The sequence below is a fragment of the Anomalospiza imberbis genome, chromosome 20, assembly GCF_031753505.1.
Source record: "Anomalospiza imberbis isolate Cuckoo-Finch-1a 21T00152 chromosome 20, ASM3175350v1, whole genome shotgun sequence".
In the NCBI taxonomy this organism is placed as follows: domain Eukaryota; kingdom Metazoa; phylum Chordata; class Aves; order Passeriformes; family Viduidae; genus Anomalospiza; species Anomalospiza imberbis.
Window position 1 is genome coordinate 4295413 of NC_089700.1, and position 19506 is coordinate 4314918.

Here is a 19506-nt window from a genome sequence, read left to right on the forward strand (position 1 = left end):
GAAATAGAAATAATTCTGGTGATGGTTTTTTCCCCTGGGAAGTGTGTGAGGGCTGAGCAATAAAGCACCAAGTGCTCAGAGGCTGAGATCAAAAAAGCAAAGTGACAGCAGCTCAGCTAACAGCTATGAAAGGGCAAAGCACAGGAAGGAAACCCTGTGAGCTAAAAATTAGGTGCCATTATCAATCCAGTCTTCAGTTCTGCATGTTAACCAAAAGATGAACCAGATTACATCTGGAGAAGTTTGCCAGAGGATGACCACAATCTACAGAGAATTAACTGACTGTAAGATCAAACTCTCCTCATTTCCAGCAGGTAAAAATCCTCAAGGGGGCACATACATCACTGGTTTCCAGAATTTACCACATCAGCCCTTCATCTGGTGGTACAATGAAATAAGGAGGAGTAGGAAGTCTACAAAGACAGTTACAACATACTTAATATTGAAAAAAAACCCCATGTGATACCATTTTATGATGCTATAAAGACCCCATACAATCACCAACCTATCTGCATGTGTAATATCAACTTCTTTGCACCTCAAGTTCTGCTGTAGGTGGCAGTTTCAACTTGCACACCTCAGAATTCAAATATGAAATAGAAAGAAAAGACTGATGAACCAGAACAAAACACATCTCCCTGCTGCAATGCACTGGGGAAAACAATGAGACTCTACATGAGTCTCAGTGTGTTCTGCAAAAGCATTCTGTGGGCATGTTCCAACTCTGCCGTGCAAAGTGAATCACTTCAGTTACAGCCTCTATTTAGCACAGACTAGATACACAAAATATTGATCCATCAGAGGTGTCTGTGTATCCCATCCAACACTTCCCACCACATTCAAGTACTGAAAACACAATCCAAAGGCTACACAACTTCAGCATCAAACATTCAGACTCACAAGCAGCTGGAAGCAGCTCTACAGCTTGCAGTGGTAAAACACTGGATGGGCAATGCCATCGAGATGGGGCCAGTTATTTTTGGTACCAGATGATGTAGAGTAAGAGCAGACACAAACAAAAGGATCTTCTAAGAGCACAGATATGTTTTACTGATTGCTGGTTAGAAGAGCTTATGGTGCTACAAAATACAGGACCTAATCTCTTCAGCTCTGTACTGAATAAATGCAGATATAAGAGTGACAAGTTTTCAGTGTCACTTTTTTTTAAAAAATCCTAATTTTGGGGTTTTTTATCACCTTAAATACAAACACATAGGTTTTTCTGGCCAGCATAGAGGGGGGATAGTTCTTTATGTGATAGATCCTTATGTGGATAGTTCAAAGCCAACTACACAGGAGTGTTCTCCAGAAAATGAAAGGAATCTGCAGCAAAGACACACTGAGAGCAAAGCTTCAAGTGAGTTCAGAGAGTGTCTGGATCAAAACCAGGGATGAAACAGCACATGTGGAACCAAGTCTGGGTAGGAAAAATGCTTCCCAAGGTTAAAGGGTTGCCTTTGATCTCTTGCTGAAGTCTTGCAAAGGGAAAGGGTTTGCTTGTGTTTCCACTCCCCACAGTCCTGTGCAGAGCCCACAGCCACCGTGGCACCTCCTGCTCCACACCCCATGAACAGCTGTGCTGGCCCTAAGGAGCTGGGCTTGAGCTCAGCTTCAGCTCAAGGGAAACTCCTGGAGGCTCTAGAGCCTAAGGGAGCTGCATGCCAGAGCCAGCCAGGCAGCTCTGCATCCACAGGTACCACCCACCCTGCAGCCTCAGCACACATTCCAAGTGAACAAGGAGGAATCTGGACACCATTCACCTTGCACATACTCTTTTGAAGACCACACAAAGAAACTGTTGCATTCTACAGTTAGTAATTCCGAAAGTTAAATCAACTGTAGACTCGACTCTCCTGCCCTCAAAGATGACTCGAGCATTCCTTTTTTACTTAATTCCCTTTCCATCTTCCTTCAGCAGAGAGACAGCAGCAGCTGTGCTGCTGCTCCCATCAGAAAGTGGAAAGCAACCGAGCTGTACTTCTTCTGAAGGTGTGAGTTGCTTCTGCTGAGGTTGGAAAGGCAAGAGGACACCCCAAGAGCAGAATGTTTAAGTGCTTTCAGCTGGGGAAACAACAGACTCATCCTTTTGAAATCCTCCTGCCCAAACAGAAAGAGGGAGGGCAGAGTCACCAAGAAGGAAATGAAATTTAAATATTTACATTTTTACAGTATTCCCCCCTCTCTGCAGACTGGCAGTTATGTCTAAAAAGCAATAAATAAATAGCTAAATTATCAACCCCCTCCACAACTGAGCTCTGGCAGCTGTCAGGGCCAGCTGCAGGCATTGAAAAAACCAGGCAGTTTAAGATCTCAACTGCAGGTCATCCATCACTGCAACTGTGCATTAACATTGTTCTTTCAATTCTATACTAAGTTTAAAGTGGTTTTACCACCTGTGCTACATATAGAGCTTCTCAGCACATCCCCACTGCAGTGAGACAAGGCACAAACTTGAGGACAACAGGCTTTACAGATCAACATTAACCCCCTCAAATGCACCTGCATAACAAGTAAAAGCAAAAGAAAGTTTATTTTCTGATACACCCTAACAACTACCACCTTTCTGCTACGTGATTAAGTTGGCAAAGAAATTATTTTCTTCCTCAGAGGTACAATTTGTACAAAAGCCATACAGATGCTTCCCAAAATGCAAGTGTGATCCCAAGCCCACACTGCCAGGCACAGGTACCCTCGGGCTCCATGGCACAGATTTAAGTCCACCTGGAAATGCACTGGAGTCAATGGCAGGAAATGGGCTCATCCATAGATTTCCAATTAGGCCTTTGTCATTTATCACTTAATTTTCACTCTGAATTTAGATCCAACTCACCCCAGGCGTGTAACAGAGCTGAAAAAGAAAACTTAGTTGCTATCAATTTAAAGCCAGCCCCAAAAGCAAGCCATCCATGTGCAGTGAGTATTGCCCGGGCTGCCAGGCGCCGTTCCCAAGCTCCCCTGGCAGCTATCAATGTTTAACCAGGGATGAGGCAGAGCAAACACAGCCCTGGAGATGGGCAGCGCTGCTGGAGCTGTGCCCGACTGCAACCGGACTCGGGGTCACACACGGCACCGGCACAGGCACGGAACGCTCTGTATTTCCTCACAGCAGCACTGTGAAGACCTAATTCCCTATTTAGGGCCCTAAGTCATCGAGAAACAAACAAAAACCCTAAAGAAACTCCAAAATCCCTATCAATTTCTTAACTTTGGAAATAGCACTGAGAAAACTTTTAATTTAAAATTGGTATGCCAAACTAAAAAAATCCTAACAAGAAATCCTCTTGGCCAACAGTTCAAAATAGTGTTTTTTTACATAGATAATTAGGCTAAAAAGACTACAGATGACAGAGTTATAGATGCCAATTAAATCACTAGCTTTATTTCTAGCTAGCAACACAGATTTTGCAGAGACACTCCAGGTCAGACACAGGGATCCCCATCTCCTGTGGAGCACTGACATTATAGCAAAGCAGAGTGAATGTCATGTGCCTTAACCAGCGAGAACTCAAAACAAGGGCAGCAAAATCCATTTCAGAGCAGACTCATCTATTTACAGGAGAGCCATGAAACTGCTGCAATACATGAAGAGAAACTCTAGTGAAAAAAGATGCAGCTTTCTCTTAACCCACTGCACAGCAAAATCCCAACTGTAGAAAAAGCACACATTTCTTATTGACTAGTTACTTATATGCTGTTCCACAGATCAGCTCGAAAAAGAGTTACATTTTATATATGATAGTTTCCATTTACACAAACATGTAGCAATCCTTCCAGAACTAAGACAGACAAAGCTGATTATCAATAAGACTATTTTTGAGTACCAGGTCTATTTATAAAATTAATGCCATAGAGCTTTCTGCTTGATATTTAAAGAGTCAAACATGACATCAAGAGTTCAGTCCAACATAGCTGAAATATGAAAACAGAGCAGAAAAAAACCTACATGTACAATCAACTTTTTGGAGACAAAATATATATATATATAATTTCTGTCATTTTCTACCTTTCTTTTGCTGTCTTCGTTACTTGAAACAGAAGTATGAAAAAATACTTATTTCTATGAGTGAGAGTTTCTACTATGACTTTCTACTATTTTCCATGAGCATTAATTTTCATCTGTTGTGACATCATACTGGAGCCACAATTATGCTACTACATAAACTTTTAATCTAAGTCTGCCACCAGACCGTTCATATAGACGGCTAAAAGCTTTTCTTTATTTTACTCAAACAGGATTTGATGCAAAAAGAACAACCAACCCCCCCATTCTTACAATAAACCCCAATTTAAACCCTATAAATCCCCAATAAACCCCAGCTGTTTGCATGAGACACTCAGAAGCAAAGGAACAGATTATGGTTCTTTGAACAAGCATGTTCAACAGAAGCAATTCCTGACTTATGAAATGGGGTTGGTTTATTTTCGGTAAACGTTTGCCCTTACACACAGATATCCAACAGCAGCAGATCAAACAGGAGGGGAAAAAAACCCAGGAAGAAAAGAATCACTTGCTTTTCTCAAACTTGCAAGCATCAAGCATTTAATTTACTGGGCCAAATGGCTCAAGCTCACTGGTAACACTTTCCTTGTTTTATTTGAGGGCAGAGAATGACCCCTGACTTCTCACTTGCCACCTTCTGTTTCAGAGTGGCACCCAACGCCTCCAACTGTCACAGCTCCCCTTTCAGAGTGATTCACTGTGTGTGGTGAGGAGAACTCAAGCCCAGAAAGAGGAAAACCAGGAGGTTCTGCCTCACAGCCGTGCCCGGGCACAGGACCTGGAACTCAAGCCCAGAAAGGGGAAAACCAGGGGGTTCTGCCTCACAGCCGTGCCCGGGCACAGGACCTGGAACTCAAGCCCAGAAAGAGGAAAACCAGGGGGTTCTGCCCCACAGCTGTGCCCGGGCACAGGACCTGGAACTCAAGCCCAGAAAGGGGAAAACCAGGGGGTTCTGCCTCACAGCCGTGCCTGGGCACAGGACTTGGAACTCAAGCCCAGAAAGGGGAAAACCAGGGGGTTCTGTCTCACAGCTGTGCCCTGGCACAGGACCTGGAACTCAAGCCCAGAAAGAGGAAAACCAGGGGGTTCTGTCTCACAGCTGTGCCCTGGCACAGGACCTGGAACTCAAGCCCAGAAAGGGGAAAACCAGGGGGTTCTGCCCCACAGCTGTGCCCAGGCACAGGACCTGGAACTCAAGCCCAGAAAGGGGAAAACCAGGGGGTTCTGTCTCACAGCTGTGCCCTGGCACAGGACCTGGAACTCAAGCCCAGAAAGGGGAAAACCAGGGGGTTCTGTCTCACAGCTGTGCCTGGGCACAGGACCTGGAACTCAAGCCCAGAAAGAGGAAAACCAGGGGGTTCTGCCCTACAGCCGTGCCCGGGCACAGGACCTGGAACTCAAGCCCAGAAAGAGGAAAACCAGGGGGTTCTGCCCTACAGCCGTGCCCGGGCACAGGACCTGGAACTCAAGCCCAGAAAGGGGAAAACCAGGGGGTTCTGCCCTACAGCCGTGCCCGGGCACAGGACCTGGAACTCAAGCCCAGAAAGGGGAAAACCAGGGGGTTCTGCCCTACAGCCGTGCCCGGGCACAGGACCTGGAACTCAAGCCCAGAAAGGGGAAAACCAGGGGGTTCTGCCCTACAGCCGTGCCCGGGCACAGGACCTGCTCCCCAGCACGGCCAGCACTGCAGAAGAGGCTCAGGCAGTTCCCCATTTCGGGCAGTGCAGCTTTCAGACACTGCTCCATTCATCCAGCCATTTCTGGCTGATTGTACAGCTGAAGGTTATGTGACATCCACAATTTGTTCTCTATTGACTAAACATTCGCAGGCAAACAATCCAGTACCAATTTAAGGCTAAATCCATAAAACCTGGTGTTGCTGACAAATGCAGGTACCACCATGCAGATCAGAGCCTTGCTGCATCATATCTGTTACAGAGGCTCTATATTTATTGCAGTAAATCAGCAAGTGCAGGATGAAAAACATTCAGCCAAGCATTGCACGTTTCCAACATTTAAACACATAATAAATACTCTATTAATATCAAGTGGAAATTTGCAATATATTGTTAAAGTTTGAAAGTAATGTTATTTTTAATTGAAGCTGAATGACCAACATCTTTCCACTACAGCCTGTAATCTCAGTAGTGCCTATCCCTACTCTTTATTTTTCTTTTTTATGTGAAACACTGTGACATCCTACATTAAGAATCTTAGAGAGAAAATGAAAAGCCATCACTAAATTAAAGTAATTAAAATCTGAAGAAATTTAGATGTTTGAATAAATGGGAAGACTCTCTTCTGTAATACAATCAAGAATGGTGTGGGGTGGAAGGGACCTTAAAGATTATCTCACTACAAACCCCTGGCTTGTGCAGGGACACCTTCCATTAGATGAGGTTGCTCCAAACCCTGTCCAAGCTGGCCTTGGACACTTCCAGGGATGAGGCAGCCACAAGAAGAGAAGAAGCAAAAGGGAGAGAGAAAATAAAGGTCCTTTAAATGGCTTAATTAAGCCTGCAGAGATAAACAGCCATATGCAGTAACAACTAAGAAATTTTCCCCAACAGCACAGCTAACATCTTCATGCACAATTACAAGGAAAAGAAGGCCAACACACAGTTTCTCCTTCCCCATTTTTTTTCCACTTCCCACTTTTTCTCCCTTTTCACAGAACTCACAATGTGTTAACTACTTCCTTGCTTTGTTACTGCCTCCTTCATGTTCTTTCCTGGACAGCAGGAAAGCAGGCAGTTACTTCCTGGGGTCCAGATCTCCATCTCATGACACTCCATTTCACTCAGTAAAGGAGAATCACACCTGACTTCCAGTTTGGTAAATCCACTTCATGTGACAAGTAATGCTCTTCTATACACTTAGTCATTCTGACCCCAGGTTAACTCAAGTCTAGTTTTAAATTTATGCACAGTTAACCATTATTTACATTGGACTGCAATGGAACATTGCTCACTCACATCAAGTATCACGGGAATGCACTTAAACATGGATGTCCATGTTGACAAAAGTGAGCTTGAATTTTTTTCCAGTAGTTTCTTTTTATTTGCCAAAAGGATAATTTCTTCCCAAGGATAGTCCCCTACCTCCATCATTGTAGCCTGGCTTTTTGTACATCCCTGCTCACCATAGTAGCTGCTTCTCTCCTTTTAACCAGGCTGCCATCAGAACTCTCAGTTCTGTGCACACAGTCCTCTCCACAGCAGTCCCAACTTAATGCACAAGAAGTTTTACCACCATTAGATTTCACTCTGTTTCATCTCTACCACTGATGTTTTGGTGAGGAGAACAATTAGTCAAGAAATTTCAGGAAAACACTATTGGTTAGCATTTTTTTCCCAAGAAAATCAACCACACTCTGTGCTTTATCAGTTCTTTGAATAATTTAAATAGGGCAGCAGTGGATGAATCACAGAGTTGGAAAAGTCAACCAGACAACACCAATAGTGGAATACTATGGAAAAGATTTTGGCTGTATCCTGCTGCTACCACCAGTGAATCTCCTCAGAAACAGTGTTGCTAAGCTTGAATGCATATTCAAGAGTATTTCAAAAGTCAACAGCAAGCTACAGTCTGGTGAACTTTGAATTCATCTACAGTGACACAAAATGGAGAGAACAGAGTAACCAATCTCATCACAATCACCAGCATTTTCCTGCTCCCTAAGTACTTACCTCTTGTTCCCCTTGCTTTAACAATTTTTCTTTTTTATACCTGCTCTTTTTAGGAGGATCAATTTGGAAAAAAGAAACAACCAAGAAACAAAAAACCAAACCAAAACTGCTCAGTGTCTCCTTGGATTTATGAGGAGGGTTATTTACTCTACAGGCTGTGGGCATTTACTCAGACCAGTCACTGCCTGAGCAAACAAGAGCAGCGTGATGGCAGCACAGAACTGGGCAAGCTGAAGTCCCCAAGAATTGGGCACACTCCTCCAAGAGGGGTCACAGCTGGATTACAGCCCTGCCAGCGCTAGGCCACCCTAGGTACATCTCCACACCCTGCAGGCACAGCAAAGCTTTTTGAGCATTTCACACATCTGAGCTCAGACAATGCAGCTGTCAAACGCTTCACACCCGTCCCTGCCCCTTTCATTTCACCAGCCCGTCCCTCCTCATTACCTGCAAGATAAACACCAGCAGAGGGTTTTTTAAGCAGGCACAGAGGCTCCACCAGCCTGGAACCAGATCTCCAGCACAGCCACCTATTCCCTTCCACAGCATTTGAAAACAAGTCCCCAAAAATGTCAAGTCACATAAATCTTCCTGACCAGAGCAAGACTGAAAATATGAATGAGCCTTCGTATTTACACAGGAATATTTCTGCCAAGTTTTTCCACACTACCACGTCTCATCATTTGTATGACATAACCAGAAAATCCAGAACTGGATTACACGTGGCAATTCCACTTGACAGTGAGGTTTTCAGTGTGTCTTCCCAGTTAAAGAAAATTTAAGTTCAGGATATTGTCTGTTTTAGTAAACCACCAGGAATATGATGTTCTGATGAAATAAAAATATTTCAGATTGAGAGCCATTTAGGGAGAGATTCTGATATGCATTTCATTTTACAGGAGACCCCCTACACAATTTGCACTCTGAGCACCACTAATATAACTGTTCTCTTAAAATGTAAACATTTGCTAAACCCAGACAACAGACTGATTTTCTTTCAAGATAATTTAATTGCTGACTCATTTGCAGTGGGAGGAAAAAAATCCCTGTGACATCTTATTATATGTTTATCACTTCGCCTACAGATTTATTAAAGGCTATCCTCTTCAGGCAGAAAAATGGGAATAAAGTATGACTCAACTCTCAGGAAAAAAACAACCAAAAAACAACACAAAACAACCCTACTGCATTGTTCTCTTTGATGAAGTAAGTTAATATATAAAAGAAAACCATTACATTAATTCCAAAATTCCCCCAGACACCACTAGTCTGAGATCTTGTGCTGTCTTGCTGTTTGTCATGGGGCCAAGAATTGAGGTGTAGCTTTGAGAGCATTCAGGCTACAGACTACCCCAGGTACTCTGCTTCCCAATTTCTGAGCAGAAAGAACAAATTAATGATAACCTAACACACTTAAAAATTCAAAGGAAGGTAACAAAGTGAAATATAGCTCAACCAAGAAGGTGATGTGGAAGAAACCAGAAAGAAGCCAATGTTTGTGAAATTTATATAGGCAATGGCTTCTGTAATTTACCATTGCTACCAGTATGAGGACACTGCCATTTAAAGCAAATTGGTGTCTTTATGGACATTTTCAAAAGCTGAAATAATCACAAGAACATGGAAACTCACTTCCACATGCACAGCTACCAGACAGCACTACAGTAATTTCACAGGTACCAGAAAAACTTCAGAAATAGCAGCAACTTATACGCAACTCAAGAGTTATGGATGTGAACAAGCAGCACAAAAGCAAGTTAACACCTGATTTCTTTCCCAGTGTGGTTCCCTATCCCTTGCTACATAATCTGGCCACTCAAATTGGTATACAGAGAATAAACTGGGAAGGAGAACAGCTAAAAACTTATTTTCAAGAAATAGTAATTTCAAAATTTTAGTTGCCAGACCACCAGGTTGTAAGCATGAAAAAACGGTGCTGTACAGTAGCCACTTAAAGGATATAAATCTTAATAAATGGCCTGGAAAATAGCCTGTTGCTAGATATATGTATATAGACATTGTGATGATAAATATAGTATAAAAATAATAAGAAGAAAAGACAATTAACATATTTATTTTATAAGGAACAGGATACAGATCCTATTGTTTGGAGTAAGGCTTCTACAGCAATTTAATAGGTTCCCTGAGAACAACAGACTAGTACTCCCCCAAGCCTCTAGAATTTATTTTTGACAGAAAATACTGCTGAGATTCTATATATTCATATTTTTTGCTACCACTTGTCAACTACATGAATTCCTGAACAGTTAAAAAGGAAGAAAATCCTCCTTAAGCATGAATTTTTCAAATAATTTAAAATATTCCAGGGGTCTAAGCAATACAGAATGGGAAGGCTTGACTAAGCCTGCAGTTACAATCATTTTAAATCAATTTCTGTACTGGTGGTCATCTGACAGGGTAACTCAGCACTCCCACCTCACTGTGAGCACACGTGCCTTTTACCCCCACCACACTATGAGAGCTTTGACAGCAGTGACAGCATCAGAAGTGATACAGGAAAAAGCTGGCGGGTGGGAGGGGAGTGAGTCTCAAACCAGGTCCAAAGCAGACCACACCTAGCACTTGGCTGAGCACAGAGCAGATTTGACATGCACATGGCAATGAACATGCATATCAGAGTAAACTGGGAAAAAAAAGTCAGAACTATACCCGTGGACTCTCATATTATTATTGTGTCATCTACACCCTTCCTTTATGCCAGCTCTAACGCTTATCAGGTCTTTCACTAAATTAAACTAATTAATTCAGCAGTGAGTAGTTCTCAACTGGGTGACTGAGCTGAAATGGGCTCAGTGATGGGTCCAATGTGCAGAGCTGGCACAAAGGAAATGAGGGAAACACCACAGTGGGAGCAGGAACACTTCTTTCAGCAGCAGCAACCTTCTAGACTGGCTTAGCTGCAACATGAAACCACAGCCTATGGGTACAGTCTGATTATCAGTTTAACCTAAGTGCTTGCTGTCTGCCAAAAGAAATAGTCCGGCCTTCCTTCTGTCCCTTGTGGCAACTGAGATTGGTGTAGTCATGCAGCAGAACTTACTTTTTAAAGACTTGATGACTGACATTTGTAAGTGATAAATGACCTTTTTCAAACCTTGATTTCCACTCAGACTCTCCTGGGGAAGCTGACAAACTAATTGGTATTAGAAAGCAAATTCCAAAGCTCAGGTTTCCCACCAGTGTTTGTACACACAGGTTTTCAACAAATGCAACTGAAAGAGTTGCACTGCACTGCAGTTTCCAGTATGAAGTGCTTACACTGGTACAAAACCTAGAGCTGTAGATAAAAATATATCAGAAAACATTCCTATCCCACAATAAGATTAGGCTCACATTTACTCTTGAAAGCAAACACGCAGTTAGATTAGACATTGTAACAGGCCATTACAGCCCCTCCTGATGGATCCTCAGCTAAACGTAATCCTCAGTGCCTCCAACAAACTCCCTAACATCAGGAGTTAAAGCACCAGTTTGAGATTAACAACTTTATCTCCAGTTTCATCTAAGACTCCAACAGAAGCTGTGAAGACCAAACAGACAGCTCTAATATCTTCACAGCTAGAAGTGTCACTCAAGAGCAGAACCCAGAGTTTGCCTAATTGCTTTCCCATTAATTTCACATGGGAGAAGATATAAACAGACATTGCAAGCTGGCAATTAAGAAAACCTTACTTTAAACCAATCTTTAAAAGAAAATTTAAAAGATGCAGTATATGACGTAAAGATGCCAGGCTGTCAGATGATCTCAATTAATTTATGCTTTGTACTTCACCAAAATAAACCAAGTAACACCACAGATAAAATGTATCAGAGGGATTTTGGCAGAGGTTACTGTTAATGTAAGATGAACGTTCCAAATCTTGTGTCTAAAGTCAATGGGAGTCTAAAATGAACTCCTGTAAGCGTTAGGAAAGACAATTTTCTTAAAGGATATTGGACATGAAAATTTATTGTAGATGGTTAAAATACTTACTGCTTGAGCAATAACTTCTAGCACTGCTCTGTTTCTTCCTGTGTATATTAAGGCAGTGACACTGAACACACAGATGTAAGGATTGTATTATACTCTGCGGTTTTATCTGCGTTACTGTTTGCAAGTTACTGCTTTGTTCTTTTTTTAAAGCAACCAACAATGGTGCTGCCACCTCATTTTGCATAGCACTCATGCAGAATAGACGAAAATAAATCATTTCTGTTGGGGAGTATTTTAATGGTGACCAGCCATGCAAATACAAAGTTACCCTACCAAGGCACAGGTGTGGGGGATAAACAGTTATACAGGAAACACCCATCAAAAATGGTGAAAGAGCTGTTTCTCCTTTTGTTGTGCATATTCCTCTCCTTTGTTGCCATTTAAACAGCACTGCAAATCTTGTTGCAATTATCTGTAAGCTAAAAACGTGTATTGGCAAAAGATACAATACAAACCACACAGTCTATTCAGGTCACTGGCTTAAAGGCATGGGAACACCATTATAATCGACAATGCTGGTTTGGTTTGATCCCCAGGTAATCCTTCCTCTCACCTCCAGGCTATTCCCTCTGGAATACACACAGTTAATGCTACCATTGCCTTCCAGTTATTGATTCCAATTCACTTTGCCATGCATAACTTCTGTTATTGCATTTTTTCTCCACAGCTTTACCAAAAAAACACTTTCAAAAACCACAAAATACAACAAGATAACTATTAATAAAATCCCACCCAAATTTAAATTTCTTCTCAGTGTGACTCACCACAGTAAGGCTTATTAAGTGCTTCTGGCTTATTAAGTAACTAAAAATCAGACCGCCTTTTTTTTTTTTTACTCCAGTATTCTGGTTATTTTTCAGTCCCTAACCCAGCCAGACACACAAGACAGGGCCCTTAACTGCACACAGAATCAAATGATCACATCACAGCTCTGCTGTTTCCTGTCCTCCTCTCAACTGACACCAACTTTCAGAACTGCTCTGATAGCCAGAAGATAGAACGCTTCTATTTTCTACTTCTGTTTCCAAGAGGCATGAGTTAACTTCCAGCAATGAATTTTCTGCAATCTGTGAGGCACTTACCTACAGCAGTTTATAAAGATACCAAGGTATTAAAGAATTAGATGTCAGCCAACCTTGTGATTAGGTAACTGAAGTTCACTGCCTCCAAATTCTATAATCTGTTCTGAAAAAAACACTCAGAACCTGAACATGTATAAGGCAGGGCTGGAAAACAGATAAGTAATTCTGTACACCAAGAGAAAAGCACACTGAGATCATCCTTGCTGAGTGACAGAACCCGAAGAGCTCTTAAATAAAGAAAAATATATTTTTAAAAGAGCAAATAAGCTAAGATTCAGCATAGCTAGGGAGCCATATTGCTTGGAAAAGACATTTTTCACTGAGGAAGTTCGTCGAGTCAGGCGAGTTTCTCTAGAAGAGGAAGAACAGAGGGACGAGTGTGATCCCACAGAGCTGAGCAAGGCCTGGAGCAGCCAAAACAAGGGCAAGGTCCAGGGGATACCCCCAGACAAGAGGTTAAAAAAGGCAAGAAGAGCATTATTAAAGAAGCTGAGGTGGTGGCTGGGAAGGAGGGCTGAGGAAACCAGAGGATGTGCTGAAGAGCAGCAGTTGCCCAGGACACTGCCAAATGACTGACTTCATGTTTGACCAGGGAGGGAGCAAAAACCTGAGACCAAGGAGCAAGCAAGGCCTTCGCTGTGTGCAGCAGGAATTGCCAAAGCAGATGGAAACAGACATAAAAGGTGATTCAAAAACTTTTATTTTCCTCCTTCATTGTAGTGAAGGAGCCAGGCCTGGGAAGAGAGGTGTGGGATAGAAACAGGAAAGAGGGAAGCATCACCACAAGTCAGCTGAACACCAAGGGGAGTTGTGGCTGACGGAGACATGAATGGGAAAAAAACAATAAATACACATAATATCTCATTACATCAGTGGTCATGCTGCAGTTCTGCACTCTTAGGGTACTACAGGCACTGCTTAAAGTGCAACAGGACAACTCAAGTTTTCTCAAGCACCAGGTAATTTCCAGGTAAAAAATCCCCTCCTCCTTCTGAATAGCACAGAAATATTAACCAAGGGTACACTGCTCACATGTTCTTCCTATGCCAATTTACACAAAAATATCTAATGATTGAAATTTTTCCAGAGATAATTCATCGTCATGCCTAACTGACTATACTATGATTAAAATGACACAATGCTCACCCTATTTATAGAATAACTTGTGGAGGATAGTACCATTAACTCAGCCACTACTAAATCAGACACTAAAATCAGCTCTGCAAGTAAAGGCTGAACCACTGAGAAATACCAGACCTTTGATGTGAAAGATGTTCCTCTGAAATACACACACACAATGGCTTCCACAGCCTTGTTAGTAAGTGCTGCTAATCAATGTTACCAGTTCTTACCTTGAAAGACTTCAGTCAGAGTAAAGCCAAAATCTCAAACTTGGGCTTTTTAAATTTTTTTAAAAACTACATATTTGGTATACTTTAAGAAGAAAAGAGTGTAGTTAAAATACCTAAATTTAGGATAGAAAACTTCACATCTGAGAAGCACTTTTTAATAAAATGCCTGGAGTGAAAACCCACCAAGTCTGCCAGTCAACCGTCAGCCCTAATGAAACCTACGGGATTTGGTCCACTCCCACACTGACAGAAATTGTTTGGTTTAGCTTCTTGAAAGTTTTAAAACAAAATTCCTTCTTCAATCACTTCCAAGGGAGTGCATAAAAACTAGTTTCACAGTGGGAATCCAGTCCATCCACCAAGGGCTATGGGAAAGCAGTTAAGCACCCCGAGGCACCAGGCCAGGAAGGGAAGAAAACACATTGCTAAGTCCATCTTCTCTGTGACAATGGTGAAGTGGCCAAGAAGCAATAAAAATGGGTAAAGAATTTACATCTTCCAGCATCCAAAATACAAGAGTCAGTCCACAGGCCAAAGCATATTCACTGTGCCTTCTGGCAGATCAACAGGTAATGATAAAGAACACGGTCAGGCTATTTTGCAAAATTAGGAGATTTGCAATTTGACTTTGACAAGAAAACAGACACCCGAATGTGGATATTCCCATTTCAGAGCAAACTGACCTGCTGAGCGGATCAAAACTTCCTTAGAAACATGTACATTCAAGGACCCTGTTTTATTTTTGAAACCAAATTCCAGATTTGTCCACTGAAATGACAGAAAAGCACACAGCCTAAAAAAAAAGTGTAAATGTTTGTGTTTTAATTAAAATGCATTTTTAGTATATTAGTAATAATATACTAAAATTATAGTAATAATATCTGTAGTTATTGAATAATAATAAAGCAAGGGCCGAGCAAAATGAAAGCGAGGGAAGAAATTGTTTGCCTCTTGGAAAGTACCAACAATTTTGAAGTTACTCCCCAAGAGATAAAAGTTTGACATTTGACAGTTGCATCAACAGTGCAGAGCTGAACATCAGCACTCATGGCCAGTCCCCTACGAACCACACCTAGCTTGGAGATGAGTAATAGCATTTTTAGATACTTCAATTTTGCTTAAAAGTGATATACTTACAAGGAAAATAACTAGAAATATAAAAGCACCTGAGGTTTTGTTAGTTAATTTTCTAAGTGACATCTCTGACCTCTCCACCAGCAACACTCGCCCCTGGGGTGTGTGACAGTGACAGCAAGTCGCAGCTCTTGTTGGGATCCTGGATTATTGACACAGGGACACAATGTGGATCACGGCACTGCTGGTGGCACCAAAATCAATATGGCAACATGCTCCAATCTTCCATCTACAGCTGAGCAGTTCTCTCCACTGAGAGCTGGCACAGCCTCCCACCACTGACAGACTGACACTTTTTACTGGCCTAAGTTTCTCCAATACTGGATCAATTCCTTCTGCCAGCAAATTCTTGTTAAAATATTTGATAGACTGTGCCATTAACAGTTTATCACTGAACAATATCAATGGATATGCTAATTATCAGTCTGACTGCACTAATGGCTTAAGTTTATAGAGCAGTAAGAAGAGTTTAATAATTGGCCTATCATTCTAATTAACTTTAGTATTGAAGAAATAATGTTTTATGTTACTGCAGTTCCTTCATCAAAGTGTTTTCCAGAAATGAGAAGGAGAATTAAATCCTGAGCATTCTGATAGGGAAAAGCTATGCCAACACATTTTGTTTGGCAACCTTACGTTCAGAGATGGCAAGCACCCAGATTCAAACTAAACCCAGGGAGCCTGAGAGGTTTGAATTTTGAATATTATATTCAAAGTAAAAATATTTTGAAAAATAAGACATTACAGCTGTGGTAAAGCAATCTAGACAACACACATAAATTAAAATCTCTCCAAAAAAGGCCTCTTGACCAGGATCAGCAGGCAGCACAGGTCGAGAGCATGAGCTCCCAGCTCCCAGCAAAGAGCACAAAGCTCCAGCAGCAGCCAAGGGCTGCCCTGAGCCTCCCTGTGATTCTTATCATATAGAAACTCTATTACCCCACACATTGGATTAGAGGGTTATTAATGTCTCCACTAATCCAAAGTACAAACCAGGGTAGGACACAACACCCATTCTTTTCCTATTTCTCTGCACTATTCCTCCCCCTATTCTTGGGCCCATTTTCATTTCAGTGCAGGCTTTAGAATAGAAGACAATTTCTACATTAATTCCTCTCATGTTGTTCCATATGTTATTTCCACCACAGCAGAAAAAGTAGTAGTTTTATACTTGCTTTCCACAAAACAAATCATAGCTGATGTGTCTTGCATGAGTAAAAAATGCATAAGTTATTTATAATCAATACAAGTAATTCTAAAAAGCCATTATTTTTCCTTAGGGGAACATACTAATCCAGTTCTATTTTGTCACATGTAATCTTAAATTGGAGGTTATGCTACTCCTTTAAGCAATAAATTCAGTGCAGACAACTAAAGATATGAAATAATTCATTTCTTAAATTTTTTCCACATTAAAATAGAACAGCTTCAAGGCACACTTTTGGTAAGCTACTTACAAACAAAATCGACACAGATGAGAATGACAGTGTAGTAATCAAAGTGGATAAAAAATCCAAACTGGTCCTGTGGCTGCCAAAGGAGGATGGGGAGAGGAGCCATTTTGGGAGCTCCAACTCTTTAGTGTAGGACATGGCAACCACTTTCAGAACCCATCCAACTTTCCAGCCAGACAGTCTCCTTCTCTACAGCATCCTCATCTCCCCACAACTAGGGAGCAGGAAAAAGACAGCAATCCATACCTCCTGTAAGACAGGCTTCACCAGCCTATCAAACCACTCAATTTATTTGCACCTTTTTGCCTTCCTTTTAAATAGCAACAACACAAACACATCCAACTTGGATCTTCTAATACACTACAGACCTACAGCTACCTTTCCTGGTCAAGAGGCAGCAAAAAATTGTACACTGCACAGCTCCCCTGCACACTTGCAGTGAGACAGATTGCAAGAGCCAAGAAGAAAATCTGTTGGAAGTTGTTCTGCAGCCCTCAGAAGAACAATAAACAATGGTTATTCACCACAAAGTACAGGAGAACAACCCCTACCTACACTGACCTTATAAGCATGACAGCAGGGAAACTCACCTTCCCCTCAGTGCTCCCAAAGGACAAGCCAGCAATGACTGACCTTAATGTAGGGAAAACCCCACAATCGAAGTACCTTCATTACTATAACTCTCAAAAGGCAGGCTGAAATCCCTGAGGATAAGCACTTTCTCATGTAACTCCACAAAAAGGAGAAAAAAAGAGGCCCACGCAATTCCCTAGACATGCATAATTAAGAATACATCATTGCCCTTTTCTAACAGAGTGCTTCCCCAAGGAAACTCAAATGGTCTCTAAAAGAGGAGAGCCCCGGCCTAGTCCAATGGCTGGGTAAGCACCAATCCTGCAGGATTCTGCCCATCTCTCCAGTTCTCCTACAACTATATTATGAACAGCCTCAATTTAAACTCCTGGCTTTCTCACCCCTTCCCATACATCCCGTAGAGTAAACACTATCCCTTCAACCTCACCTTCCAAGCTAAGCATTACCTACAACTTTTTTATATACACACAGTTCTGTAACCTCTTCCAAGGTAAAAAAACGTTCACAATTCCTCTCAAACAAGAAAGAAATAACCTTTCCACAGCAGGAACCTTCAGGGAAAGCTTAGCTTCCTTCTGCACAGGTACATACCGCCTTGAGAGAAGACCTGTTATTTTCTTTGTCTCTTCCAGCAAAGGAACGCACTGTACACACTGCGCATCCCGACCTGCACCTTCCGAGGTGCCTTTTCGAACACAGCCAAACATCCCCCGCCGTGGCCAAATCAATGACGGCGTCCCACCCGGAGGATCAATGTCTACCTGGATACACCGCCACTCTTCCCCTCCTCCCCTACCAGGGCGGGGAAGCCTCGTCCCATCGAGGCTGGGCTCCCCTTCCCCAGCAGCAGCGCGTCCTCCCAGCGTTATCCCCGCTCCGTGCGCGCCGGGAGCCGCCCTTGCTCCACATTTACAGCCTAAAAATCCACTTGCGCTGCCTCCCGCCCCCTCCCAAGGCCTTCCCAGCCGAGCTCCGCGGGCCGCTCCCCGCTCCCTCCCGGCGGGTCCCCGCTCCGAGCGGGCCACCGGACCCTGCCCGGCCGATCGCGCCCAGGCCGCCGCCCTCGCCCCGCGGCCGGCGCGGCTCCCAGGCGAGCCCGGGGCTGCGCAGGCCGCGCCGCCGCCCCCGCGGTACCTTCGGTCTGGGCGCTGGGGCCCGGCTGGGCCATGGCTCGGCGGGCGGCACCGCCGCGGCCTCCTCCGGGCGGGGACCGCTACGCCACGGGCAGAGAGACGGGAGCGGCCGGGCCGGGCCGCCGCCTCCTCCGCCTCATCCTGACAGCAGCCGCCGGCGGCGGGAGGGGAGGACGGGCAGGAGGAGGAGAAGCGGCGGGAGGAGGAGCCCCGCGCAGGCGCCCACGGTGAGACACGGGACGGGCTGCGGCCGCCGAGCGGGGAGGGACCGGCAACAGGGACCGGAGACAGGGACTGGGGGTATAGAGAGGGAGCAGGAACCAGGGACAGGGACTGGGACAAAGACCGGGAACCAGAGACAGGGCACAGCGACAAGGAACAGGCACCGGAATGGGGAACAGGGGCTAAATGCTGGGACCAGGGACAGAGAGACAGGTACTGGGGACGAGGGACAAGACCTTGGAACAGGGACTGGGGACAGCGTGAGGGTGGCGCTGGCTTCTCCCGGGTCCCTGCCCGGGACCCTCAGCCCCGGCAAGGGAGAAATCGCCGGGCCTACAGCCCGGAGGCATAATTAATGTTTATTATTGAGGATACAACGCCAACAAATTCTGCCCTTTAATCACAGAATCGTTGAGGTTGGAAAGGACCTCCGAGGTCATCGAGTCCAACCTGAGACTGATCCCCACCTTGTCACCCCAGCCGTGGCACTGAGTGCTGCATTACTGATGTGATGGCTTACCCTGAAGGGGTTGGAAGCACCCAAGATTCATAAATGCTCGTGGCCAAATGACCCTCAAAAGTCATGATTTGTCTGCAAACAATCAGGAAGTTTTATTAGTAAATTACACACTTGGCATGGAAATCGGTGTATTAGTCCCTGGCCTATTTTTAGTTGTCCCACTTGTTGTCACACCAATAATGCAGCTGTGACCTGGCTGGGCAGAGGAAGGAGCCTGTGCTGCCAAGGGGTCCCTTCCCCAGCCCCCATGCCTGGGCTGTGTTGATGGGGGTTTAGTCCTTTGGTGGGTTTTAGTCCTTCCACCTCACTGGGAGAACATGTCTGAACTCCAG

General features: G+C 43.6%; 1 protein-coding gene across 2 annotated transcripts in view; it reads right to left on the reverse strand.

Annotated features, from left to right (window-relative positions):
* Positions 1–18630, reverse strand: part of RABEP1 (rabaptin, RAB GTPase binding effector protein 1) — a 45851-nt gene extending 27221 nt beyond the window's left edge. The window contains exon 1 of one of the 2 annotated variants that reach the window (XM_068210262.1): positions 18434–18630. In XM_068210262.1, coding sequence (XP_068066363.1) covers positions 18434–18467 — 34 coding nt within the window. In that variant the 5' untranslated portion in view covers positions 18468–18630. Of the gene's footprint in view, positions 1–11683; positions 11892–18433 lie in introns of those variants that run through there. The other variant, XM_068210261.1, reaches the window with a different exon arrangement.
* Positions 18631–19506: the final 876 nt, after the last annotated feature.